Here is a 27,893-nt window from a genome sequence, read left to right on the forward strand (position 1 = left end):
ATAAAAATAATAATAATAATATTCAATTATATTGTGGGTAGAGATTTTTTGGGCCTTGTGATGAGCATTGAACAACCAAAATTTCAATCAGAATTTAAAAAGAATACAATTTTGCATCCCAAAAAGTGATAAAATTAATTTATATATATATATATATATATATATATATATATATATATATATATATATATATATATATATATATATATATATAAAACCTCACTTAACCTTGTCGTCTTAGGCCTCAAAACATATCAAGTCGGGCTTGATCACAGCTTATTTGATGCTAGGCTTGGTATTCCTCCAACCTAAAAATGTAAAGACAAAGTTGGAAGAAATTTTATTAAAAATGCGTGTGTTCTTCCCAACTTTGTTCTTGCAATAATTTTTCATTTATTATTAATATTATTTTTTAAAAAAAGCATGTGCTTCTCACATACAAAATAACACGTAACATTTTTATTTGTATAGATTTGGTTGGAGGAATTTTCTCTAATCTAGTTTAGAAGAAATATTCTTTGTTTGTCGAAAAAATAGGTACATTGTGGGAAATTCAGTCCTCTAGATTTCTTTTTTTAAAAAAAAAAAAAAAAATCTATTAAAATGTTAATTGTTATATTTATTTATTAATATCTTGTTATAAAAAAAAAGAAAAGAGAGAGAGAGAGATGGTAAATGTTGAGATAACAAATTATATAAATCATTTAATTAAAAATAATGGTTGAAGTGTTAACAAGTCTTCCTCTTGAATACAATCAATAAAATGTAAATAGGTGAATGATTTTTACACAGGATATTAAATACTATTTTATATATAAATAGTTTAGACTTTGTCAAGGCCGGCTCGATATATTTTGAGGTCTTAGGCGAGAAGTTTAAGTGATGCATTTTATTTAAAATTAAATATTATTTTATTTAAAATTATAGCTTTATTTAAAATTCGTTATTCTCGCTTTTTGGGAAGCAAAATAATTTATTAAGTTTTTATATTAAAGTTTTTTTAATATTTCATTTTCAATTGATAATATAGCTAATCCATTTAATATTTCCTGTGACATAGTTGATCTTAGGCATGATTTTATTAATTTTAATTTTGAAAAACTTATTTCTGCAGAAGCAACTGTAACAGGTATTGTCAATAAAATTCTATAAACGATACTTGCATTAGAGCATTGGTAGCGCGCCAAGCGGCTACGTGGATTTTAAATTTATAAGTTTACCACTCACAATAGTACGTATCGATTGTACTATAGTAAGAGTGATCGAACCACAGAGATTATTGGTTGTTTTGCGTAACGGAATATTAAAGAGCGTATTTAACTTAACTTAAAGATAAAAATAAAAGTAAAGGTTGTAGAATTGAAGCTACAACAATAAAGTGAAGGAATGAAAGCAGAAAATGAAAACATACTAAGAGAAAACTTAGGGTATTGATCTTGTCCAATCCTCAACCAATGAAATGCTTAAAGTCTATATGGATCTTCCTAACATACATGATATGAGCGCGTAATTGGCGTTAACCATTACGACGAACTCGACATGAAAACACTTTTGTTAATACGTAGTTATAAAGCACCTAGTTTTACATAAATCAATTCCATGTAAAGATTAGTCTATAATTGAAAAACGTTTACACTACGAAAGGTGTGGAGTGATTAATGCTCCTTAACTTACTACTCTACAACACATCCTAATAAGCATACACAATATATGAAAACCCTAGTTAGGCTACAATGATAAGGTATCTAGTTTTACACCGAACGCATCACGTAAAAGTTACACTATAATTGAAAAACGGTTTAAACTATCAAATATGTGAAACGACCGGTATTCCCTAGTATACCCTATAAGGTGACTCTAATGAGAAAACACATATTATGTCAAAAAACATCATTGCACAAGACATCATTCTCTTTAAAAAATGTTGATTTTACTCATGAATCCAAGAAAACTCATAGACAATCATAACTCTTTTTCATGAATAAATGGATGGAAATATTGAAAACAAAACCTTTTAGCATGAGTTTTGCAATCTTTTAGCCTTACACAATCATCAAACATATTAAGAAAATCTCAAGAACATCAAGAACACTTCATGGTTTTTAGAGAGGATTTTAATCAAACCGTAAGAACTAATTTAGCTAGACATGAAGTAAACTAATTTAAGCATAAAAATAATAAAGAAACACGATCAAAATAAACTAAAAACAATATATTGAAAGTATGGAATTCGGATTACACAAAAGAAATGAAAACATTAAAATTAACTAAGAAGATACACCTGAGAAAATGGAAGTCCCAAGAAGATGTATGCCTATTATTCTCACCCATGCCTCATATATATAAAGGAAGAGATTTACAAAATAAAATTTAAAGAAGAGATAAGATAAGAGATAAGATAAGATAAGATATGATAGGATAATATAGGATATGATAGGATAGGATATGATAAGATAAGATAAGATAAGATAGGATAGGATAGGATAAGATAGGATATGATATGATAGGATAAGAGATATTTGGAAATATCTAAGATATTTTGGAAATATCTAAGATATTTTGGAAATATCTAAAAGTATCTAAAAAAATATCTAAAAAATATCTAGAAAATATCTAAGATATTTAAAATATCAAGGAAGAGTGACATGTCAACATTGTTCTAGATTGTTCCGAAAATATCCAAATTCGATCGATCAATTATAAAGTCGATTGATCTCATTTCGCTCGATCGCATTCGTGGTTGCCCTGTCTCGATCGATCGCATCTCGCACGATCGATTTTTCTTCGACTGATGATTCGATCGATCGATTATAAAGTCGATCGATCTATTTGCCTTAGCCGATTCTTCACTTGGCATGAGCAACTTTGAACTCTGGAAATGACCAAATTGCCCTTGATATATTTGCAGGTCTAATTCAAGTGTTTTGAACTAGGTTTCAACTAAGACCTGAAAATAAGACAAAACACAAAACTACAACAAAACGTTACATTTACAACACAAAACTAGGCAGAACAAATGTAAATTAAGGGGTCTTAAATAGAATAATTCAAGACTTATCAAGCATTCATTGTAGCCTCATCAAATTTTACTCACCAAAGTAGCTAAAAATCACTTTTCTATATTATGGTGAACTACTTTTTTAAAATTCTCCAACAACCTCACAATTTTAACTATTTATTATCACTATTCCATTTAAATAATATTTTTTCATATTTCTTTATTATTTTTCTATTTAATCTTTTTACAAAGAATCCTTCATGTCCATGAAATAAAGACATTATCGTGTGAGAGAGATGTGAGATGGGAAAAAAAAATGAGAGAAAAAAGGAAAAAAGTGTGCTGATCATGTGAGAGATAAATGTGAAAGAAAATTGGTGAGTTAGTTGATAAGTGAATATTACTCATCAGAATTGGTGAGTAATTTCACTCATCAAAACTTTTTGGTTAAAATGGTGAGGCTGCTGGGAGTAGTTTTTTAGTGTTTTCATCAAATTGGCTCACAAAAATAATTAAAAAGCTATTTTGATATGGCTACTATGAATGCTCTTAGGAAAAGAATCAAGCCTTTTTTTTTTTTTTTTATATAATTTAATGTGTCAATTGGAGCCATTTCTTCTATTTGTACAATTTCTGTTAAAACCTTTAATTCTAAAAATAAATCAAGGCCATCAATATCATTATAAATATCATGTTTTAGAAAACCTTCAAGATTAAGACCTGATTTGTCAAAGGTCGAATTCTCTTTAATCTTTATGATAAGGTTATCTAAGACTTCTTATTTTTGGAAAATTATACTTCATTTTTTGAACGTTTGTTTTGGAAATAAATCTCGCATTTATTTATTTATTTATTTTTCATTCTATTTTGATTCTAGCTTGAACGGTTGAACGTTGGATTTAATTACGTGTCCTAACTCGTAAGGCCTTTAAAGTTTTTGAATGTTGGATCTGGACGGTTGGATTTTCTATTTTTGGAACGTTGGACTTAATTTTTTGAGGCCTTCAATTAATTATTTTTTTTAAAAAAATAGATCTCTATTAATATTTTGTAATTGGGGCATCCATTATACTAATGCTTTTTTAATTTTATTTTTACCATAATTTGGGGCCTTATTAATGTGTATTAATGGTAATTAAAGCTTTCTTTTTTCTTTTTTAGAAATAAATCTTTATTAATATTTTTAAATTAGGAACCCTATTAAATTTACCATTTTTAGGAGATCGATTTAATGGTAAAATATGAAATGTAGATAGAGGAGGATCGGAGGACAATGTCAGAGGAAAACGAGGACCAATGAAATTCGAACCATTCCTTAAATAGGGATGCCTGGTCATTTATATATATATATATATATATATATATATATAAGAGAAATCAATGGGTCACGGTAAAGAAACCAACCGACCGACCGAGAAACTTGGAGGAGCATTGTCGCATTGAAGAAGATGAAGGTATACGGTCAAAAGTTGATGTTCGTGGCCTTTGCCCTTGCCCTTGCCCTTGTGGTAGCCACTTTTCCGACGGAGGCCAGAAAGCTTGATACGGCAGATGTAAAACACGTTGCCTTCACCCCGCCCAAGCCATTGCATTACGGGATGCTACCCAAAGGTGTACCGGTTCCTCCGTCTGGGCCCAGCGGAAAATCCTCATCTTCTCCACCTCCTCATCGCCTTCGCTTTGGGACCGTATACCATGGTCTCCAAAAGGGTCCCGTTCCTCCGTCTGCGCCCAATGCGTATTAGGACCGAAAATAACCTCTTATCATTCAACAAATTAAAACGACAGCAATTAATAAATAAATTGCATTGTGCTTTGTGAGGCAAATGTACTAAGCCTCTATAGGGTTTTTGGCCTATCATTTTCTCGCATTAAAAGTTGTGACCGATGGAGAATCACATTGCTTATTTATAGATAGGCTAATATTTTTATACATGATCAAATAATCAACGGTTGTTTCCTTCCATCAAGGAAAACAACATCTAGGCTTTTGTTCTTATATGTTGTCATGTGGCTTTTAAATTTATCATTTAATTAAAATTTAATTATAATCATATTAAATTTAATGTTGATTTTAAGGAAGACTCTTCCTTATAACATTACTCGGATTAAGAAATCCAAAGGATTTGAAATCAAATCCAAATCCTTAGATTTACTACAGTCTACAGCATAGGTGCTGTAGTAAAAAAATTTACAGCACCTAGGCCATATCCACATTACTCATGCTTATGAAAAATAAATGCCATATGCCGCACGTTTATTCTATTTTTATTTTATTATTATTTGATGTGTCATGGTGTAGCGGCTCTTGTTAAAAATAAAATATAAATAAATAATAACTACTAGACTCTACCACATCATCATAATAAGATTAAAAAAAAATAAAAGAATGTGGTGTATGGCATAATTCTTCATGAAATGACATATTTACACATGGGTAGTGTTATAAATTACATTTTAATCTCCAACTGTTTCACAATGTGTGTTATGGGTAAAAATCCAGTTACGGTTACTAGTTATTAGCTAAAATCGGGAATCGTAGCTAGTTAGCCAAATCTCCAACCGGCTCCAATAACTAAGTAAATGATTAAGAGCATCTCCAACAAAAGCTTTAAAAAATGCTCAAAAATTGTCAAATTTGACTATTTTGAGCTCCCTTTTTTTTTTTAGAAACATGAACAGTGAATAGGCACATCTGCTTATTCACTATTCACATATCTACTATTTTTTTTTCTCTCCCCTCTTTCTCTCACTCCTCTCTCTCGCCCATCGAAAAAGACGAGAACAAGATCTGCCTCCTATCTCGGCGGTCTCATTTCTCTGCGCCGACGCCGAGGTCCAATTGAGCCTCCCAAAGTTCTGGCATCGAATGAGGCCGTCCTTGACGACCCAGATGTTGATGCCGTCTACGTGCCCCTACCCACTGGCCTCCACGTACGCTGTGCCATTCTCGCTGCCTAGAAGAAGCAGCACCTGCTGCTCAAGAAGCCACCATCGATCGCATCGGTTCTGGGTCTTGGGTGTGGGTGGGCAATGTTGGTTTGGTTGGGGATGGGGACGGAAGAAGGAGAGAAAGAAAAAAAAAAAAAAAAGAGATTAAAAAATAATATTTAAAGAAAAGAAATAGTAGAATAAAGAATATTGTTGGAATGTTTTTAAGAAAATGAGTAGTTAAAGTATATATTGACACTTTTTTAGTAGCTATTTTAACTACAACTGTTGGAGATGCTCCAACTAGTTGTTTAATAACCAGTGGTTACTGGTTGGTACCCGATTATCCGCACCAATATCTGAATTTTTAAAAAATTTGGCATATTTTAGGCATTGGACTTGCCTTTTGGGCTTAATTTATATGTTTTTAACACTTTTTTTTTAAAAAAATTTCAGGTTTTTTTGGTCCAATATGATAGGCTTTGTTGTGATTGTTAAAAAAAGAAAAGAAAAGAAAGAAAACCAGAAAAGTAAAACCCTGTTCGCTAGAGTTTTACTATTTTAATTTTTTAAATAAATAAATAAATACATTTAACTACATATTATATATATATATATATATATATATATATATACCCGGTTACCGGTTATAATCGATTTAAATATTTTGTAAACCAATAACTGTTCTGGTAGGGCCGGTTACAGGTTGGTACCTGACCCGTTATAAACAGCCTGCTATACGTCCCTAACGCGTGCTAGTCTCAACTAACTTTTGATTTTCTTTTTGACAATCACTAATTCAAGATTTGGTTTAAATTGTCACGTCAACACATTGCTGAATAGTTGTAAGATAAAAATGTAGTTTAAAATATTTACACATATATCACATTGATTTAGCATCAACATTCCATTAAATTATAGCCTCAAATCTCTCTTTATAATGCTGAATTTATTCAACCGGGTCAACCTTAACAAAAGACAAATTAAACTAGAAATCCACTCGTGTGAGGGGGTGAGTGTACACATAGTGTGCAACTTGTGTGTTTCTAACACATCCCTATTTAAAATACCTTCCACCGATGCTACGTCATAAATAAAAGATTCCACATGAGCTCCCGTTTTCCGGCACGGTAGCATGACCGATAGGGGATTCACAATTTTTTTTTTTTTTTTTTTTTCTAAAAAATGATGTCTTTAAATTAGGCTGACGCACAACCTTCTATTAATGGAAAACATGTTTGAATCGGGGTTTATGAAAAGAAAAAAGTTTTTCATGATTTTTTCTAATTTAATCTATTGAAGTGGTATATATTCTCAATGTATATGATTTGCACATGCAGGGATGGAACAGAAGTTCTTATGGGCAAGGGCCAATGGTCAAATTTTTTTTTTTTGATAGGAGCCAAATAAGCTAAATTTTTATTTTTACTTATATCTTTTAAATTTTTAGGAAAAAAAAAAATTTCTACCTAAATTTTTTTTTCTTTTTTTTTAGGAAATTGTCGGGAAGGGGGGCCATGGCCCCTGTCAGCCCCCCTCCCTCCGTCCCTGTGCACATGTATTTTAAAAAGTATACGTGAAAATCACATTTTTTACTAAATGACGAGCATTTTAAAGTTTAAATACACGTCTATTTAATAAATTGGGTTGAATTAAATTTTTTCAGTATAATTTGAAATAAAACTTTGTCTTCTGAAAATTGGTTCTTTAAAATCAATTCCTAAAAATGGTTTGAAACCGAAACATATTTGAGATGTTTTTAAAACTTAAAAACTGGTTTTATTTGAAAATACAATAAACCGGTCGGTACCAACTACCAACTGTTTGGGTTTTGTCCATTTTCTGTTATTGAGTCGGGTCGGGTTCGATCGTCCCGGCCTAATGCATGCTCAGTTGCAGCCCAACAAAAACGGTGCTAACCCTAGCCCAAGCTCGCCACCACTACAAAAGGCCAACGCATATCAGCGCTCTAGGGTTTTCTCTCAGCATCAAAGAGGTACGCTCGGTCGGATCGTCATCACCATGGTACTCTCTCTCTCTCTCACTCTCACTCTCTCGTATTTTTCCAAATCTTGACGGGTATTTGATATGTTTTTGGCATAATATAGGTGAATATATGCGTGTATTATGTGTTCCTTCTAGCTGAAAGTTATCTGCGATTTGGGTTCTCTAGTATAGGGTCTTGTCTCAATTTATTGGCTGCTGCACCATGTAAAGCGGTTCAAGGTGATATACATACATACATGCATACATGTCTATGTATGTGTATATCTGTATATGTAGACTTTTAGCTGGGTATTATGTATCGCGTGTGGTTTGGAATGCACGGTAAAAGGGGTTGATAGGTTATTTGTTCACATCTTATTTTGTTGTTTGAGTACTTCTAGTGTTTTAATTTGATCTCCTTAGTTTAGACTTTACTAGAATTTTTGTCTAGGTGTCTCCAAGTCCAAGACATTGATTTTGAGGTAAGGGAAATGGAAATAATGATTCCCATATATGATACTTGGCCCTCTTATAATTAGATTTTGATTGTAATAGTAGTAGATGCCGAGGGTAGGATCATGAATTTGTTTTATGATGGTGTAGATAAGCTTCAAGTTTCAAAGTTTGGAGTAATTGGTATTTGATTAGTGTGTGCGAAAGAAATAGAGAGAGAGTTATGATTCTGCTTCAAGAGTTTGAGTAAATTTTCTGAGGTGGAGGTATGCCTTTTGTAGTGTTTTTTTTTTAGTTTCCAATGTTTGCCAATTGAAATAAAAAGCCAAGTCTTATTGACCACTTCCGGTTATAGTGCATCAAGTAGAACATGACTTGGTGAACGGCGTACTTTCTCCAGCTAAGGGACTTGTACAAATAGTAAGTTTCAAATGAGTTGGTGTTCATGTGGGTGGCGGCAGTAAGAGTTGCAAGAATGTATTTTAGAATATGAATGTTGGCATTGTCCTTGAGGTATCAACCATCAAACTTAACGTAAAATTTTGGTTCTGTGAACTGTTGATGCATTGAATGCGGGATTTTTTTTTTAAATTTTTCGAAAAGAAAGGGAAAGCACAGAGAAGATTACACAGTGCTAGTGGGATGTGTTGGATTGATAGACATGTTGGAAAGAGTTTCAAAATTGATTCGATGATTATTTTAGTCTTCAGTGATTGGTTTTGTTTCTAAGATTGCAATTTTTTTAACACATTATCCACATTGACAGAGATGATTGTAGGGGTGTTTAATTTTTAACTATAGTTAAGTTACTAATATTATTTTGCAAGTTTGGTCTTTTTTTCATTTTCTGGTGTGATTTTACTATTTGTTAGTTGATTACTAGTATTCCCCGGAGGCCAGCACTTTCACCAACCCCCCCCCCCCCCCCCAAAAAAAAAACGCATAGAAAGTGTGGTGTTGGATGATGTGAAGGGTTCAAGACGTGAGGTTTTTGAAGCATTAAAAAAAAAAAGAGAAAAAAGAAGCAAAAACGAAAAAAGCAAAAGTGTAGTTAGGTGTTATATTTCCTTTTTGCTTTTATCTGATTGCATAATTTATTCAACACCCCTTTTTTTTTCTATAATTTTAATTACGTGCTTAGTAAAATTATCTGCTGTATATGCTTTTTACCACAGGTGAACGTTCCTAAGACCAAGAAAACATACTGTAAGAACAAGGAGTGCAAGAAGCACACCTTGCATAAGGTCACGCAGTACAAGAAAGGCAAGGATAGCCTTGCTGCTCAAGGAAAGCGCCGTTACGATCGCAAGCAATCAGGTTATGGTGGGCAGACAAAGCCTGTTTTCCACAAAAAGGTGTAGATTCTTCGTCTTCCCTCCTATTTTCCATTGCCTGTATACTAATGGTAGCATGAAAAGAAACTGAATCATATGTTAAAGAATTATTCACATTCCTTCAAAAGATGCATTCACGTGGTTTGGTTTGTTTTTTTAATACTTTATAAAGGTTGACGTGAAATGTTGACGGTTTTTCTGTGCAGGCCAAGACGACAAAAAAAATTGTCTTGAGGCTACAATGCCAGAGTTGCAAACATGTGTCCCAGCACGCAATTAAGGTTGATTTGGAAAATTATATTGAATTCTTAGCGTTTACACCATTGCATATCTGTTTTAACTTCTTTGTTCTTGCCTATTGCTAATGCCTTGCCACTTGTTTTTGCAGAGGTGCAAACACTTTGAGATTGGCGGAGACAAAAAAGGAAAGGGGACTTCTCTCTTCTGAATGCATTGTATTGTTCTTATTTTTATATTTGCTTTACTTCCAATTATGTTGGACTTTGAGAACAAACATGCGATAGTCGCTCTGTTCCTTTTTATGTTGGTTTAGGATAACATCAAAGTGATTTGGAAACACTATTTATGACATCAGTTCTCTATTATCGATCCTCGAAGTTGTGATTTATTTGGTTACATCCGAAAACATACATCTTACCAAAGTGACACCGCTTCACAAAAGCAGATAAACAAAGCATTATATTGTACTTTACTTGTGACCATTTCAGCTGGTAGCCTTGGTGGCCTTGATGTCTACCCCGGAGGATCCCTCCTCAGCAATGTTTATGACCTTAGGCTGCCGCTTCTTCTCCTCAGCAAACTTTGGCACTGTGATCCTCAAAACACCATCCTCAAGATGTGCTTTGACGCGATCCAAGTCTGCATTCCCTGGCACCCTAAACTGCCTCCAGAACTTGCCATTAGTCCTCTCAGCCCTGTGCCACCTTTCACCCTCGACTTCCTCATCCTCGCCCTTCCTCTCCCCACTGATCCTCAGCACCCTGTTCTCCTCCACCTCTATCTTTATATCGTCCTTCATCATCCCGGGGACGTCCAGCGATATCACATGCGTCGTGGGGGTCTCTTTCCAGTCTGCGCGTGCAAAAGCAAGGTTCTCGACCCCTTTGGGGATGGTTAGTGGGGTTTGCTCAAGGACTCTGAACGGGTCCTCCGAATATGGGAGCATCATGTCCCACAAGGAGGACCTCGTGTATGGAACGAAGGCGTTTGCCTGTGCGGCCATGAGGCCTAGTACTACCGTTGCTGCTGCTACTACCACAAGCATAGACACGTTTACGCCGGGCTTGCCCATTTGGGGCCCTCTTCTTAGCTGCTTGGAATAGTATAAGAAAGTCGGAGAAGAGTGTAGGAATATTTGGTGGATTTGCTCAACTTTTGAGCTGCTTGTTGTGGTTTGTTGTTGAAGAACGGAGATTGGTGAGGTTGGGTTTTTATAGGAGATGGGGGGGTTTTCTGGATTGTTGTGATTTTTCCAGAGAAAAAAGGGAGAAATCTAGGGCGTTCTAGAGAGACCATTGGTTGCGTGACGTGGACATAGAAAGGGTGGTACTTGTTTAGAATGTTCGGGAGAGTGAGATTAATAAATTTTTTGTTTTTTTGGGGGGGGGGGGGGGGGGGGGGGCGATTGAGATTATGATCTAAAATTGGTGAAAGACACGTGGTGCTTCCAACTAAAAGAATTGACACTGGCTAGTGGCTTCCGTTTAACGGTTCTTCAGCTGAATTACCCATACCCATTGAACGTTCATCGGAGGAGTATAGTGCTGCTGTTGGGCAAATTTACGTAGAGAAAAGAATAGTAGGTTATTAATTTTAAAATTAGTAAAAAGTGATGTGTTATAAAGTAATAAAAAATTTGTATAGAAAAATAATTTTTTTTTGTATTGTAGTGAATTTTTTTATTTGAATAGTAATAAAAAAATTATTGATGTGATATAAAAAGTAAAAATAATGAAAATGTTTTGATGTTGATTATTATTAAAAAATATGAACCAAAAAAAAAGAAAGTACATGAACGGTAGAAAATATTATTCTGTTCATGTTCTTGCCAAACAATACCGTTTAGACCGAATTTTACATGATGTAAAAAAATAACTATATCCTTAATTTTTTCACTAAATAGAGAATGGAGAGAATCCTTGCCTGTTTAGATCTCCACTCAAAATATCACTCAATATACAATGTCTTTTAATTGATTTAATGTGCCCTCTTTTTGTTCCTAATAAGACAAAAATATTCCTAAAATATAATAATAACAAAAAACAAAAACAAAGAGGCCAAAAAATTATAGAATTAAAAATATATATATATATTGAGCCGTGGGTCACCATGACCCATGGGCCATGGCCACACTGAATCAATGATAGTCCACGGCGTGGGATTTTTGGATTTGAGGGGCATTTGTCTTTTTGAGAATTTTATCGAGTATTTTTGTATTTTTATAGAAAGGAAGATATTTAAAAGGCTGAGAGAGACGTTGGAAAATGAGGTGATCGATTGAAAAGAGTAAGCATCTTTTCCTATATATTTGATACGTCGCTTACTTGCAGTCCCACAGTCAGCCTTCAGAAAAAGGACACATTGGATGAAGTGAAGGCTGATTAACGAAGCACCGAACTCTAGCCATTTGACATGCTATTTTTCAATCAATACACACAACTTGAAGTTCTGCATTTCAGAAAAGGGAAAATAGACATTGAAATCAAAGAGATGTTCCTCCAAAAAGGATCATGAGAATTGATCAGTTCCTCATTTCCAATTGTTATTGAGTTTTACTGCTACATAACCGTAGCGAGGTTCATCTAACAAGTTCATTGCAGCGTTTCAAATGAGAGTAGAGAGGCCAAGTGCAGAGAAAGCATATATATATTTATAAAAATCGCTTTTCACCCTACAGCAGTGAAACTGACGAGACTTGTCGACTACTTCAGCCAATCAGACAATGAAGATTGACTGGTACATTTTTCATATGGACAACTGAAAATCTGTGTTGAGGCTCAACTTGAGCTCTATAACTGAAAATAAACCTCAATTGAAGCTGACTCAAAAGGAAGAAAGCTCGAATTGAGTTTTTTTTTTGGAATTGACAATGAGATTGGTTTACTTCACAACACCCAAGTTGTGAAAACAATGAAATCAGATAGAATTTGACAGTATTAAAGCAACTCAGGTACTGATGATATCTTTGAATTTAACAATGCAATCTAATGCCCGTTCGAATTCACTTTCCTCTAAAGCAAACGCGAACCGGCAGTAGCCAGGAATTCCGGTCCACGAGCTGCTGTTGATGCATAAACCGGTGGCCTTGAGAATGGCTTCCCTAATATTTATGTCATCAAGCTTCACTTCATGAGTCGCATCATCTTCAGGTGAATGCTTGAGCTTAACAGTCTTGTTAAGGTAGGCAGAGGGCTTGGCCACCAAGGAAACACCAGCGCAGGATTCAAGCACATCCCACCCACACTTCTCTAGTGTCTACAGCAAATACACGGTGAGAAAGGAAATTAAGATAAGAGTGGGGTGAAACAGTAGGGAAAGGAAAACCTTCAGCAGAAAACATAATTACCTCTTTCAAGCGTTTAGATCTACATCTCAAATTCTTTATCTGTTCAGCAACAGCATCCACTAGGTTGCCTGACTTCTGCTCTCTCAAACCCAACAGCTTCTTTATAGCATACTTAGCAGTGATATGAGGTTTGCATAATCCAGGAAAGCTATAAAATGCATCAACCAAGTGAGATTGATTTAGAACCAGGAACCCAAATTTGGGTGCTCCACTCAGCATCTTGAGAGACAGTCCTCCAAGCAGAGAGACACCAAAAGATGGGTTTCCAGAATAACTGAGCTTCGACAAGCTCCCTTCCAAATCCCAGCCACCCCAACTATTTGAGTCAAATTCCAAACCCGAAAATGAAGTATCAATCACAACTCTAGCCCCAAATTTAGCACAAGTAGATAAAATATTTTCTATCTCTTTGTTGCTGTAAAGCAAACCAGTTGGGTTAATTGTTGGACCAGAAATATATACCCACGGCTTATTTACAGGCTCCAGTACTTCAGAAAGTATCTTCTCTGTCAGCTTAAAACCTTCTTCAGACTTGGTAGGGATATTTAAAATGTTCGCTTTTAAAAATTTGGCAGCAGAAATATATGTCCCATTTGAGCCTACCGGGAAGCACAAAGTTCCACCTTCTTGGATGCAACAGAGGACAACCTTATTAAACAGAGCCAGTGAGCTATCAGCATATATAAATTCTGTGCTTCTATCAGTTGGAAACCCATAATTGCTCTTGATGAAATGTTTGATGCTAGAGGTGACATCAATTTCTGATTCGGCCAAGTTCTGTCTTGCAAAACCTTCGAAGATGGCAGCCTTTACAGAAGATGGTACAGGCAAAAAGCTTTGATCAACATCCATGTGAATCAGGGATGTGTTCTCTTCCTCATTAATTGACAACTCTGAGTTATTTAGGACTGAGATGGCTGAACTGGCAAAGCCAATCATCTCGACTGAGTTGTCTTTTTGACTTTCCCTCTACAGGACATGTATCAAACATTGATAAGATGAGCAAAACTGCATCTAGTAAAATAATGGACATCTAAAGATAATTTCAAGTAACTACTTGAGACAACCAACACGCAACAAACTACAACTTGATATTCATAGCACTTTTTTTTTAATAAGTAAAAAGGTGAAATGCAGTACAAAGACTTCCCAGGGTGTTATCCCTATTACTACTCTTCCCAAGCATGCTTAACTGCAGAACATTCAAAGCACAATAAAAGAGTCCATTTAAAATATTGAAGCAACCAGCCTAAAAGGGGGAAGAATTATTCCCTTTCTAGTTGTGAATCTCGGGTCTCCAGAGGATGTCATGTTCAAGGCTCCCAAGTAGTCCAGAAATAAGGTGAGGTCTAAAAGAAATCATGGTGCCCTTAGACCATGGCATGATGCGCAGGAATTCAGAAGAAAAACTCTGGAGTGGGGAGAAAGAATTGTTGCACCACTGCTAAAATATTGAATCAACCATTGATTGCTTTCTTATCATTAAAAGAAGTCTTCCAATTTTACCAGTTAAACTTATTACATGTAACATTACTGATTAAAATTCCAGACAAACTATAGTGTTACAAATGGAAGAGTTAATTTATCAAAGAATGAATGCTTTCACAAAATTCAACATCAAATGCATTTGGTGATAAATAGATTAAGAAATAATGCAATGACTGAAACCTCAGCACGTGGACGTCGGTCAGCAAGTTGAAAAGCTAGAAGCTCATGGAAAAGGCAACCGTAGTAATACTGACTCATTGGTGCAGTAATCCCCTGGAGTACTTCTACAGTCTTGGACAATGCCTTGAAGATGGCCTCTTCTTCTGAAATGATGAAAGCTACTTCCATATCTGAATAAACCTGAAAAAGTGACTTGGCTACCATTAATCAAGAGAAGTTGTATTACAACTACAAATAAACTGATCAGATTGAATCTGAAAGTTCAATAGACTGGTTCCATAGCTTGATTAGGTTACTTTATACCTTCCTTTAGGAAAGCTAGACTAAAAGATAATCAGTTGATTAAATGAAAAAGAAACAAATACCTGATTTTTTACTAAGCCGCATATAATTGCTGCATGCGAGGGCAGCTGAGTTCTTGCAAGATACTTTAGGACCCCACTGGAACCTGGGAGGCTGGATAGCTCAAAATGATCAGATATGTCTAAGAAAAGACGAGATCCAATTTCTCTTGTAACACCTAAAAGGTGCTCAAAAGCTGCACTGGTAACAGCCTCAAAATGAGCCATCCCAGTCACCACCACCTGTGGCTTTAACTTCTTAATCAGCTCTATCATCAGATCTGACTGACGTGGTGCTTCAATGACTGTAAGTATATCCTCCGATGGTTTATCACTTCCTGTACTCTACCATAAACAAGATATATATAGTTATTAACATGCTTCGTACAAATTTAAGAGCTAAATACATAGCAACAAGCGGTATTTTGACAACCATAGACAGAAAATTGTCTGTTAGATTTCCCAAGCATTTGGAGGAAAAAGTCATTGCAGAACCAGAAATGGCATCATCGACAAAAGTGGAGCAACCAATTCATAAAGCAATTTCTTTTGGTCTTGAAATCTAAAAAATATCCGAATGAAGTGTATCAAACTAATTCATTTGAGGTCATAAAACAAAATGTGTATTTCTGAGTAAAGTAATATACACAAGGAATTAATAACTTCATACAATTTAGATGTCTCTTCTCCACCACTGAGAATATGCCGGCAATATCTCTACCCACATGCATATACAAAAGAAGATATTTGACAAAGACCGAACTGATGATAATTATTTCAAATATAACATGGTGAAAAAACAGAGACTTAGAATAGGTTCACATGATTATTCAAGTTCATTGTCTGGAATATAATTCAAGATATTAAACAAGAATTACAAGATTAAAAAGACAAGACCAGGAATGATGATAACAATGCATAGCTCCATGTAAACACAATTCCAAGAAAACATAAATCAGTGAATTTTTAGAACAAAGACAAAGAGGTTTATATGATTACCTCACCGAGTATGTGTTTTTCATACTAATAATAGTAATCCATATATGACAAAGATGATGACGTGAACAACAAGAACGATAAAGGTGACTGTACATAGATTTCTTTTCATTAAAGAGAGTAAATTTGAGTACATCTGACAGATGTCATCTATCTTGGACTAGATCAGAGTCATAAAGCTATAAAAATCCTTGCAATGCAAGGCTACTAAATTGAAGCAATGGCTAAATCATAAATCATTATTCTCTTAATTGGCCACAAATGGAATTAACATACCCCCCCCAAACTAAAAAAAAAAAAAAAGTAGCTGATATGGCTCTCTCAAAAAAAAAAAAAAAAAAAAAGAAGAGAAAAGGAAAACACACTTGGATTTGAGTATTTGAGATTCTAATGCATAAGATTGGCATAAGCTACATATTTAAGTATGACACATTATCAATCAGAAAAAAAGAAAAACCAATTATGTTTAATTGCTTTTTTCCCTCCCCTTTTAAAACCAATCTATATGATGATTAAAAACATTGATACCATCACCTCTGAGGAATTGGTAGCAAGCTCTTAGATGTATTTTACATTGATTGGAGACTGTATCTGTGCATGTGTGAGGGTGGCAAAATCCAATTATATGAGTGCATAATATTTCTAAAAATTAGCTAAGCTATGACATTTTAGACAAATTTGACACTTGAAGTAGCAACAGCATCACAAAGTGCCAATGAGCTCAAGCTCAAGTAGTACTTCTTCCCCCAATAAAAAAGGGATGGAAAGTGAGTCATGGGTTTATAAACCATGAGGTGCGTATTTAACTTACCAATAAAGAAACTTAAAAAAAAAAATAATAATAAAAAAAAAAAACCAGCATCACAAACTAGCATACCTCAATTACCAAAGATGTTAGCCATTGCCTAGGTAGGTGTCGGGTCAGATGTTCATCAACAATTGCAAGACGAGGTGAGAACAACCGAAGAGCATTCTCAATTGCCACGGCCCTAGAAGGAAAGACAACAACATTCTGTGCGAGAATTGAGATGAAAAGAGTTACAAAGTACTTCACATTGAGTAATACTAGCATCAAGAAAAACAGACCAACCCCCATGAGCTAATTAGTAGCTAACATAAGGAGAGAACTATTATAAGCAGCAGTTTTTTTTGCCTGAAAGGAGCAGCATGACTAAATAAAAAAAAAAATCATGATTGTTTTTCCACTTGGGGTGCCCTCTGGTTCTTAATGAATATCGTTTACTTCTCAAACAAAAGAAAATAATAACAGATGCAATTAAAATTTTCTTACGTCAGCATTCAGTGGAATATGGTGATATGTTTTCATAAAGCCTGCAATGAGATTACGGAATCGTTTGTTTCCAGCTGGTGGCTCGTAGGGGAAAAAGGAACTCTCTTTCAAGACAGAAGCAAGATAAGCTAGGATTGGAATCTTCTCATCAGCAACAGAATCATCTTCAAACGATAAATCTAATGAACTGCTGATCTCGTGGTAGCCATTTTTAAGAAACTCGAAAATTGTCTTGACCTGTCAAATTTATTCAAACCATTGTTCTTATGATTGCCCTTCCCCATATGGTGCAATGAACTTCCACTTGTTAAATACAAACATAACTAAAGTGAGCACCTGATTTGGTTGACGAAGCTGACAACTGTAAACTGATAAAGCATGAGAAATTCTACCTCCAGCCTTCCCATAGGCCCATGCTGTTCGAGCACAAATAGGCTGATCTCCAGAAAGCCCCATGAAGAACTCAAAACGGTGTGGACTGTTCTTCTCAATTTCAACCAAGGCTGAAATATCTGTATCAGCAGCCTGCAGCAGGACATTTCAAGAGGAGTGCATTTTGGATTAAAAATAATTTCCAGTGGGAAAGGGTTTACTTGCCTGAAGAACTTTAGTCTGCCAAATCTTGTTAACGTGGAAACCACGACGCTCAAACAAGCGTTTACAAACGGCTTGTCCCGGACGGCCTCCCATATTGAAGATCATAATCCCCATAGGTTTGATGACAGATATTCCTTCCTCGACTGCCCTTGCAATTAGACCTAAGCCAAACTGGTCCTCAACAAAGCCCTACATGGAAAATAACAAACTAAATTATAAAGGTAAAAAGGGGCTTTGTTTGTTAATGTGTTTTGGGAGTTGTTTTTTGTTTTTGGTTTGAAAAAGTATTCTAATGTGACATAAAGGTGAAAACTGTTTTTGTGTTTCTAGAAGTGTTTTGTGTTTGAGTTGTTTGTTAATGTTTTTGTTTTGAGAAGAGAACAAATTTTTAGCAAACGGAAGTAGGCTAACTTGGAAACATAATCATAGTTTTTAAGTTTTTTGATCATCAAACAATGACTTTAAACATCAATTAGACATACAATGCAGCACACAAGCTAACTTGGAAAAAAATTTCAAATGGACATCAACACTAAAATTATCAAAGATGGCTTGCAACCTGAAGTGCACAATAATTACTCAACGAATGGAGAAATTCCTCGCTTGCATTTTCTGTAATCATTTTAGACATTGCATCGGGATTCGGGTTGAGAATCTGCAAGAAGAAGAACACAAGCAGGGCAACCAAGCAGTCAAAACAATGATTACAATGGGAAAATTGACATTCGAAAATGCTAGACAATACCTGAGGTATGCATCCAACAATCCGTTCAAGCTGAATGCCATGCTCTCTACAGTAAGAGAGGAGATCGGATTCATGAAACTCCACCCTGTCCAGCAAAGTCTTCTTCTCTTCATCATAAATGGGTTGACCTTTCTCATCCAAAGCATTCAAGTACAAGTTTATCCAGGAAACCTTCACTGCTCTAGGATTGATATCAAGCCCATACACCTGCAAAAAGGTTGTTTACAAAGAAGCACACGCTTAGAGAACCCAACGGGCCGATATTTGCAGATATGAAGACGAAATACCTAAAAAGCATCAAAAGAAGAAGAAACCTTCGAAGGCATCCACTTCTCAGCAATGGCAATGGAAATCCATCCATTCCCACATCCAAGCTCAGAAACTGTCCTGTCCTTGAAGATAGAGTCTTGGTGTCTATTCAGTCCTTCATAGAAAGTGAAGGACCAGTCTTCGGGAACAAAAATGCTTGGGATCACCATCGTAGTCAATTTCTTCCTCCCCTGGTACCCTGCCCACAAAACAGAGCAGTTCTTGTTATCATAAAAAATCAAAACCAATCAGGAAATAACAAAAGAAACCCGAAAATCGCACTCGCAAACTTACGCGATTCAACAAGATTGCCTATAACTATGTTCACAATAGACATATATACCTTGGTACTGGTCGAGGAAGATGTCGTCGATCCGGAAATGGTAAGTGTGGAAGCAATGGTCGGCGGAGGCAGAGTCGTGGGAGAAGCGTTTCTGGAGCTCGGAGAGGAAGATCCTTGCCTCGACGCGAGTGGTGGGATCCTCCAGGCGCTCCAGCACCGACCTGAGGGCACCGTAGGCGGCGTCGCCGGACTTCTCGCAGTCCTTCAAGAACTCGTCCACAGTGGGCCCCATTACTCGGTCTCTCGCAAATTCGCAGAGCACAGAAAGAAGAAAAGGTCGTACTTGTTTGTTCTCCCGAGGCTTTTTCTTTTCTATATTATATTATTATTATTATTTATTATTATTATATAGAGAGGAGACGAGAGCATCACAATTCACACATCCAGTAGCGTGTGACTGTGTGTTTGCAAAGAGAATGGCGGTCACCGTCTTTGACGCTCTTTATGTGCTTTTCGTCAACACTTTTTTATAACTGAAATATGGAGACGTGGAGTGACATCAGACTCCATCTGGATAGATAGATATTTTTTACTCTTTCTATATTGGGATTTGGGATGTTATTTGTTTTTTTTTTAAAATTTTGCTAAAAATATATTAAGTTGATCTATATATTAAAGAAATAATATATGGGTAATTTAATTTAGGATTAAATATATATTTGGCCATTGTGCTTTACGACCTTTATTTTTTGTCTTTTTAATTTTATTTTTTTTTATCAAATTTGGTACCTGTGGTATATGAAAAGACGAAAATGGTACCTCCGTCTGATTTTCCGTCCAAAACTAACGTCCACCCACATCATTGGGTACCTAAAAATTTGAAGCCCAGAACTCAATTCTTTACACATCGTTTCCAACAACATGACAGAAAATGTCATGGGCGGACGTTAGTTTTGGACGTGAAATAAGACGGAGGTACCATTTCCGTCTTTTCACATACCACATGTACCAAATTTAATAAAAAATGAAATTAAAAAGGCAAAAACTAAAAGTCGTAAAGCATATGAGACAAATATGTATTTAACCCTTTAATTTATGAATGAAGAGACAATTTTACTCTCCCCATTTTCAAACTAAAATTTTGATAGGATATGGGGATTTATTATATTTGTTATTTTGAAAGAAAGATAATTTGATGAGATTGATAGGATATGGGGATTTATTATATTTTCAACTTGTGTGCCACACAATACATTCTTTAGAAGCAGGCTTCTTCAACCTGTCAATCTGCCATTAAGGAATTCCCGATCAACTGGTTCTTCATAAAGAATCAATTATGGTGTACGAAGTATCGATTAAGGGGAACGAAAAGAAGACAAGGACAAGGAAAAGGGCGTTCTTGTTGACCCGATTAGCGGGCAAGGTATATATTGTAGGGGTTCTTTTTTCCTTGCACATGGCGCAAGATGTTGAGTGGTTTGATTATGACGGAAGTCGCATTATTTTAAAGGACAGAAGATCCTTTTCTCTAGTCTTTTTCAAGCACGCTTCTAAGAGAAAAGACACTTTAACCCCATTCCCATAAAAGGATGATAAATGACAATTAACCAAAAGAAACACCAAGTAAAGGTAAAGGAATTGGCCAACAACAAATTGGAGCACATGTTGGGATCCGGGATTATTTAGTGACAGGATTACTAGCCATTAGGAAAGCAAATTTAAAAGAGATTCTTTGAAGCCCACCTGCAGATGTTTTGTGTGTTTTCTGAATGAGGTTTATGTGTCATTATAACAATGGCATATAAGATATGCCTTCAAGCCCTTTTCGGTTAATTTCGAGAGCCTCAATTCCAGAGTTAGTGAGTGTATTTCTTGTTTACCAATTTCATGGTAGTATGCAGAGAGGGCTCTTTCTTTATTATGATGTCCAGAACTGTTGAAGCATGCGCAATTGAGCATGTCTGCTGACCCACAACCACTTGCATAAAACATCACATATTGTCATCCACGTAAAGAAAATCAACAATTTATTATCTCTTCCCTGAGAACAGAGTGCATTGTAATTCTAAGCACATTCCATGTCCTATGAAAAAGAACAACGAAGAGTTGCTGTCTTCTAATGACTGCATGGAAGGTTTTTTAACTTGCATCATCTTAATACAGCGTATCTCTGCATAGTAGCAACAACAATACACCCAATGCAATGCAATGAGAGTAGAAGACACTCGAGCAATTCAGCCTTTCTTGGGCATGGCTGCAAGCCTAGTATACATCCTTGCCATAGACTGGAATCCTCTAATATCACCAGAGCGCAAAAGATTACCTGGCCCAAGCAAAAGTGATCCAATTAAAATAAACACCACAAGGGAGTGATACCTAAAAAATTAATTGAAAAAAGCCAAACCAACAAGCAGTTTTCTTCTTTTATGCATCCATTAGTTCACAATCACGCATTAAAATATGGGGTCGGGTGTGCAATATACTATGGCGTGTGCCAACTCAAGCTTTTATTTATTTATTTGTGTTGGGGGAGATTGACACTTTGAAGAGTCTTATAGTGAAATCATAATATAATATGTTGGAACACTATTCAACTCAAAAGCCTTAGGTCACGTTTGGTACGCGAAATGGCTATGTTATTAGAAAAATAAAATAACTTTTATTAGGAACAGAAGAGAGTGGAATAAAATAACCTTGGCATTAGAGTATATGATAAGGATTTAACACTTGAAATAGTCATTCACATTGCCAATGAGAGAATGACTATTCCTCAATTTAAGGAATAGTTATTCCCTCATGGGCCATATTTCATTTCACATTCTTTCATTTTCAATAAAAATTATTTATTCTTTTAATGGAATAGCCATTCTGTGAACCAAACATAACCTTAGTCTATGCATTTAGGCCCGACTATGCTATATTAACGATTCACAGTTGTGACATTTTTCCAATGACATTCAAACCTTTCTATACGCATGCATGTATATTCAACAAATTCCCTTCACGTGTAAGTCTATCACTACATTGCTATACTCCCCCTTAAATGGAAGCTTTTATCAATCTTATAAGCTATTTGTGTGCTATGTGGGCTTACTTGGGCCATATATCTTTGCCCCTACTCTAGGGACACTCAGTCCATACTTGCACCATTCACCTTTCCCCTACTCCAAGGATCATCATTTGTGCCTATGCCATGCACCTTTACCCCAACTCTAGAGTCCCTTATCTATGAGCACACCATACACCTTTGCTCCTATTCTAGGAACACTCCCTTGTCCGTGCTTGTGCCATGCACTTTTGCCACTACTCTAGAGATCTTCGTCTATGCCCGTGTCATGCACCTTTGCCCTTACCATAGGGACCCTTGTCTGTCCTCGCATCAATATAATGGACACTACCATTGGCTTTGATACCACTTATTCGGGAGATTGGCACCTTGGAGAATCTTCCAATGAGACCATAATATAGCATGTTGAGACATCATTCAATCCAAAAGTTTGAGCCTGACTATGCTATATTAACCACTCAACATTTGTGAAGTATTTTCAATGTGAGACTCAACCTTTCTACATTTATGCATGTATACTCAACATTTGTTTTTTTTCTTTATAAGTACTTTTATGGCTGTTGGTATGAGAAGTTCGTACGTTTTTTTTCTTTTTGGGTATAAAGCAGTTTCTCAGTTGAAGTAACCAAAGATGGAAAAAGAATCGCATCTACATGTTAAATCACGTATATATTAACCCTATCTAACTTATGTCTAATGTACCACTAAGACAGCCTTAAATTGCATCTTCTATTTGCTTCTTATCTATCTGAAATGAAAATATGTTAAGCTTGTGATTTTATTTTTTTGATGAGTAAATGACTCGCACACCTAGCGGGATTTGAACTCGCACCGTCAACCTACAACCACCCCCCACCCCCCCTCACACACACACACACACAAAACATACAAAAAATAAAAATAAAAACAGAAATAAACCCCCAACCACACACACTCAGAAGAGGAAAAAAGACTTTTCAGAACCTCTTGAGATTTTAGAATCTCATAGTTTCATTGGAAAAATAAAAGTAGAAGTAATGCATGAAGTAACAGAGATTACCTGAATCACAGTTTAATGGGCTATCAGGTTCTGGGTGGGCCATCAAAGCAATTATAGCCCTACAAACAGACTGGAGTGTCCAAGCTGGGCTCCATGCATTCTTCAAGATATCAAGGCAAATCTCTCCTGTCTGCAGGAGGAACATATTATAAAAAATAAGTAATGCTCAATCAACTGTGTTAGCAACATTGTGTTAAACATAAATTTTCAGCATCACTTATTCCCTTATGATGCCTCTGTCTCACCAAGGTCAGCTAGTTTATATTGACCAATCAGTAGGCCAATTTGGATTTTAGACAGACTTCAACCCCATTTTTAAAATTCTAAATGACAAATCAAACAGTATCTAGCTACATTTCTTTCACATATCAACTAAAAATAAATTGTTAAGCCAATTTTATTACTAATGTTTCGTCCAGGCATAAAGTTGATTATCCTCATACCACTCCCCCAATATTCAAAGTTCTACATTCACTCATCACCAAATTCATTCATTCAATATAGAAGTCCTAAGTTTTTCCAATTTCAAAATTACAACTAATTTTGAAACTTGTTGACATTGTGCTTCAAATTTTCCCCACAATTACCATTCAACAAAATTTCAAACAAAACAAGCATAACTTTGCTCAGCACCTCACAAACGTTTCAGCATTTTCTGGAAAAGTCCTCAACCTTGAACCCAATCTATACAATTTTTCCACAATTTATTCAGGATGAATGCAACTTTAAATAAAGTATTAGTGGGCAAAAAGGACCACTATATACAGTTCCTACATTTCGCTTTTAGGCTTCCCGGTGATCGTCATTGAGTTTATGGTGGAAAGGAACCAGCATACACAATATATGAAAATTTTTGTCTGCACGCAGGTACCTATATGTCTATGTATGAACTAGAAGTTATTATAAAAGTTAGGTATCATACAGAAGATTCATACCTTAAAATGAACATTGGGATGAAAAATTTTTGTTAAGAACCTCACTTGAGGAGGTTGCAAAGGATACTGCTCAGGAACAGCAAAAGCAAGCTGGAAGATGCCACCATCATAAGGAGTCTCTGATGATCCCTGAATAGTTAAGGCAAATCAATCAAGTAAGAACATAATACATGTTTTTCTTCATCGACAACTGAGCTTACCTTTATAAGAGCAGTCCACTTGAATATATTGGAATCATCACAAACTAATTGAATATCCGGATCAGCCGTTTTCTCCCGCTGCACCTCTTTGTATTCCTTGAAAAGCCTTGCCCTTGACGCCTGCAGACAAGACTGCCTATGAGAAAAAGACCCAAAACCATAGAACAAATATGCATATTGGACATACTAGTCTAGAGCCATATCTCCTACATATAATTCATGAAACAAATAACAAACAACAGCAAGAACAGCACATGCACACTAAAAAAAGCAACAAGAAAAAAGAAGTTTTGATATGATCTACAGCAGCTAACCTGCATGTGGTCGTCCTTGTCGATCAAATTTGCGTCAAAAGCTGAAACCTAACTGTAACCCAGTAACCATATCATAGAATAATCAATGAGTAGTTGTGCGAAATTCCAACATAATTGATAAAGAGTCCATTTATGGACCCAATTGAGTTTCTACATCTCAACAACACCAACAGGAAATTTCGTGTTTTCATAGAATATATTTTTTTTCACTCAATAAAAAGAGGGCAATTTACAGATAACATTAAAGAAGAAAACGAAGCGTGAAATTAAGAGAATTAGAAGATCGGTGGATTCCTAGTTCGGAGCCTAACTCTCAATCGGAGAGATTGCGATTGGAATTGGGAAGAGAAAAGGGAGATGGTGAATGATTTGATTGATTAATTTAGGTATCCATACCTGCTGAACTACGGCGGTGAGCGGTGGCGTCGATAGAGGGCCTGGCTGAATGGACTGCGGTGACCGAAATTGGGATCGAGAAAGGGACCGTCTCAGCGAGAAAGACGGAGCACAGGGATTATGAATCTATGATCCTCTATAAAATTCCAACTATTCGTTTCTTCGTATATTATCATACGATAAGTCATTGTCAACAAAAAAAAAAAAAAACCGATAATAAGTCAAGTATTTTTATCAAATTACAATTTACCACGTCACTTTACATCATATTTTACTCTATTTATTTTAAAATAATCATATATATAAAAAATAAATAATCACTCAAAGCATTGCATAATATTATGACAAGTGGCATTCCATTAAACTTTTAAGTGTACCTAATTTTTTTGGTTAAAAATGCGGTAGTTAGCTGAACCCTATTTTTGTGTTAAATATGCCATAACCATCGCTTTAACTAAAACGAGGTTTGAAGACATCTGTCGTTTTGATATACGTCAGAGAGAACCCAGAGAGGAGAAAAGTCCAGACAGAGAGTTTATGTGGGAGAGCTTATCGTTGTGGAGGGAGGGAGGCTACCTCCCTCCCCCCTGGCTCTTGCCTTGTCCCTTAGTCCTCTTGGACTAAGGTGTTTTGTTCCTCCCTGAATTTTTCTTAGTGGAGGTTAGATTTCTTCCAGCCATTAGGGCTGTGGAGCTTTTGTTCCATCTGGTAGATTCGGTGGTGGTTGTCTTTCCCATAGCCTTGTTAGGCTATGGAGGCTTGTATTTGTGTTTTTTCTTTCTCTTTCTTTTGTTTATAGCAGGAAGGCTCAGATCTAGGTGTTCCAGCTTGAGGTGTGGCAGTGATCGTGTCATTTAACAGTTGTTGTTTGTCTGGTTTTTTCAATTTTTCATCTTCAACTTTCGAGCCAGCCTACACAACTCCGTTGCTTTTTTTAAGACACACACCCCTTAGCCGCATTCTTCGTCGTCGTCCGCTCCAGCCACCAAAAACACAGGCCACGTCGGTTGTCGGTGTCCGGCGCGTGGTCTGCACGTGCCAAAGAGCCTTTTGCTCTTTGGCGCACGTGAAGGCCACGCTCCGCCTTTTTTGGCCATGCACGGTGTTGGATGGGCTTTACGGTGGTCCATCTACGGTTGGGTGGAACCAGTGACGACACGTGTCGTCCACACGCCACCGTCTCCGACGGAATCCGCTACTATCTTTATTGCTGGCAGCCTGCTTTTTGAGTGTTTTTTTTTTTTTTGCTTTGTGTTGTCTATTCCCTTTGTTTATTCTATACAATCTGCCTGTGTATTGCTCAAATTTTATTGAAATTTCTGTTAGCTAGATGCTTGATCAGCCCTCTTTTATTTGAATGTGAGTGTAAATGTAAGATAGGCTCAAATGTAATTCTAATAAGGTTTGTTGTTTCTGCTCAGACAGCTGTTTTTTAAGTCAACTCTTTCTAGCTTAGAGTGTACGGAGTTCTGTCCCTCTATTTCTCAAGATGTAAGCCTTATGGCTTTTTAGAATTTATATTAACACATACTATTTGTTAAAACAAAGAAAAAAAAAAGAAAAGAAAAGGAAAGAGGTTTGAAGGCAAAGTCTTTAGCGGTCAAATGTGCGAAGTTTACTAGTATGCAGTGTTTCATAATAACTGTCAAATGTGCAACTTTTGTAGTGTTTCATAATAACTATTTATTGTACTCTCAAAATCACAACTCTTTACAAAATTACTCTTTATACAAAATTCAAAACTGCCTACTGCTCTTTGGCGTACGTCTTCAAATCTGAACTAACAAAAGGTACTCTCTGTAGATTGTGGTGGGGATCATATGTACTGCCCCTTTGGGAAATTGTATAGTCACTCTTACAATGAATTCTAGTAAGACAGATTATTAGGATAGCAATGCTAGAAGAAGTCTTTCGACAGAAATGATTGGTGCGAAGGGATGTTAAGAGGGATTCCACGAGGAGTCAATTTGTTTGGGAGGCACATTCAGAGAACAGTGATAGCATGGTGCATTCACTCACTCACTCACTTCTTTGTAAAAACACTTCCGTCCAAGCCCAACTATTATATATTAATGCTGCATTTTCGTGATTGTTAGGCATAGAACTTCTCTCCGGTAATGTTTGAAGAAACGTTTGCTGAAAAGTGTTTCTATTATAAGTGCTTTTGTAATCTCACATCCTCTACTTCTGTTTCAATGTCACAAATCTCATATTATTCAAACACTGGTAAAGATACAAAAAGTAGTTTTTAACTTTTTAAAATTTTTTGGATTACAATTAACGGCCTCTTTAATATGTTTGCAAAATATATCTTCCCATTTCTATCTTGGTCTTTGCTTTTGTATTTTTTTTTTTAAAAAAATTTGTTCGACTTCCTAACAAAAGATGTAGCTTCAACATCAACTGCTGTGTTCATTTATCATT

The 27,893-nt window shown here is 35.8% G+C and overlaps 4 protein-coding genes across 5 annotated transcripts; 1 reads left to right on the top strand and 3 right to left on the bottom strand.

Annotated features, from left to right (window-relative positions):
• Window positions 1-7,795: 7,795 nt before the first annotated feature.
• On the top strand, window positions 7,796-10,313 carry LOC133882673 (large ribosomal subunit protein eL42-like). The gene is made up of 4 exons (XM_062321878.1): window positions 7,796-7,954; window positions 9,544-9,723; window positions 9,909-9,983; window positions 10,091-10,313. The coding sequence occupies exons 1-4, from the start codon at window positions 7,811-7,813 to the stop codon at window positions 10,148-10,150; spliced, it is 459 nt and encodes a 152-aa protein (XP_062177862.1). The 5' UTR covers window positions 7,796-7,810; the 3' UTR covers window positions 10,151-10,313.
• On the bottom strand, window positions 10,285-11,168 carry LOC133882672 (22.7 kDa class IV heat shock protein-like). The gene has a single exon (XM_062321877.1). The coding sequence runs from the start codon at window positions 11,012-11,014 to the stop codon at window positions 10,427-10,429; it is 588 nt and encodes a 195-aa protein (XP_062177861.1). The 5' UTR covers window positions 11,015-11,168; the 3' UTR covers window positions 10,285-10,426.
• A 1,402-nt stretch (window positions 11,169-12,570) lies between these two features.
• Window positions 12,571-19,874, bottom strand: LOC133881815 (methionine S-methyltransferase). The gene is made up of 12 exons (XM_062320856.1): window positions 19,579-19,874; window positions 19,241-19,434; window positions 18,927-19,133; window positions 18,741-18,836; window positions 18,182-18,370; window positions 17,921-18,109; window positions 17,585-17,821; window positions 17,171-17,305; window positions 15,322-15,642; window positions 14,957-15,136; window positions 13,289-14,257; window positions 12,571-13,197 (listed from the first exon to the last, which is right to left on the bottom strand). The coding sequence occupies exons 1-12, from the start codon at window positions 19,808-19,810 to the stop codon at window positions 12,889-12,891; spliced, it is 3,258 nt and encodes a 1,085-aa protein (XP_062176840.1). The 5' UTR covers window positions 19,811-19,874; the 3' UTR covers window positions 12,571-12,888.
• A 1,654-nt stretch (window positions 19,875-21,528) lies between these two features.
• Window positions 21,529-25,627, bottom strand: LOC133882882 (protein PEROXIN-4). 2 transcript variants are annotated; one of them, XM_062322110.1, is made up of 6 exons: window positions 25,470-25,627; window positions 25,074-25,125; window positions 24,760-24,879; window positions 24,560-24,688; window positions 23,625-23,754; window positions 21,529-21,841 (listed from the first exon to the last, which is right to left on the bottom strand). In XM_062322110.1, the coding sequence occupies exons 2-6, from the start codon at window positions 25,077-25,079 to the stop codon at window positions 21,753-21,755; spliced, it is 474 nt and encodes a 157-aa protein (XP_062178094.1). In that variant the 5' UTR covers window positions 25,080-25,125; window positions 25,470-25,627; the 3' UTR covers window positions 21,529-21,752. The 2 variants fall into 2 exon arrangements, with proteins under 2 accessions (XP_062178094.1, XP_062178095.1); XM_062322111.1 differs by having other exon boundaries at window positions 25,074-25,121; window positions 25,470-25,614.
• Window positions 25,628-27,893: the final 2,266 nt, after the last annotated feature.

This window comes from Alnus glutinosa, chromosome 11 (assembly GCF_958979055.1).
Source record: "Alnus glutinosa chromosome 11, dhAlnGlut1.1, whole genome shotgun sequence".
Classification (NCBI taxonomy): Eukaryota; Viridiplantae; Streptophyta; class Magnoliopsida; order Fagales; family Betulaceae; genus Alnus; species Alnus glutinosa.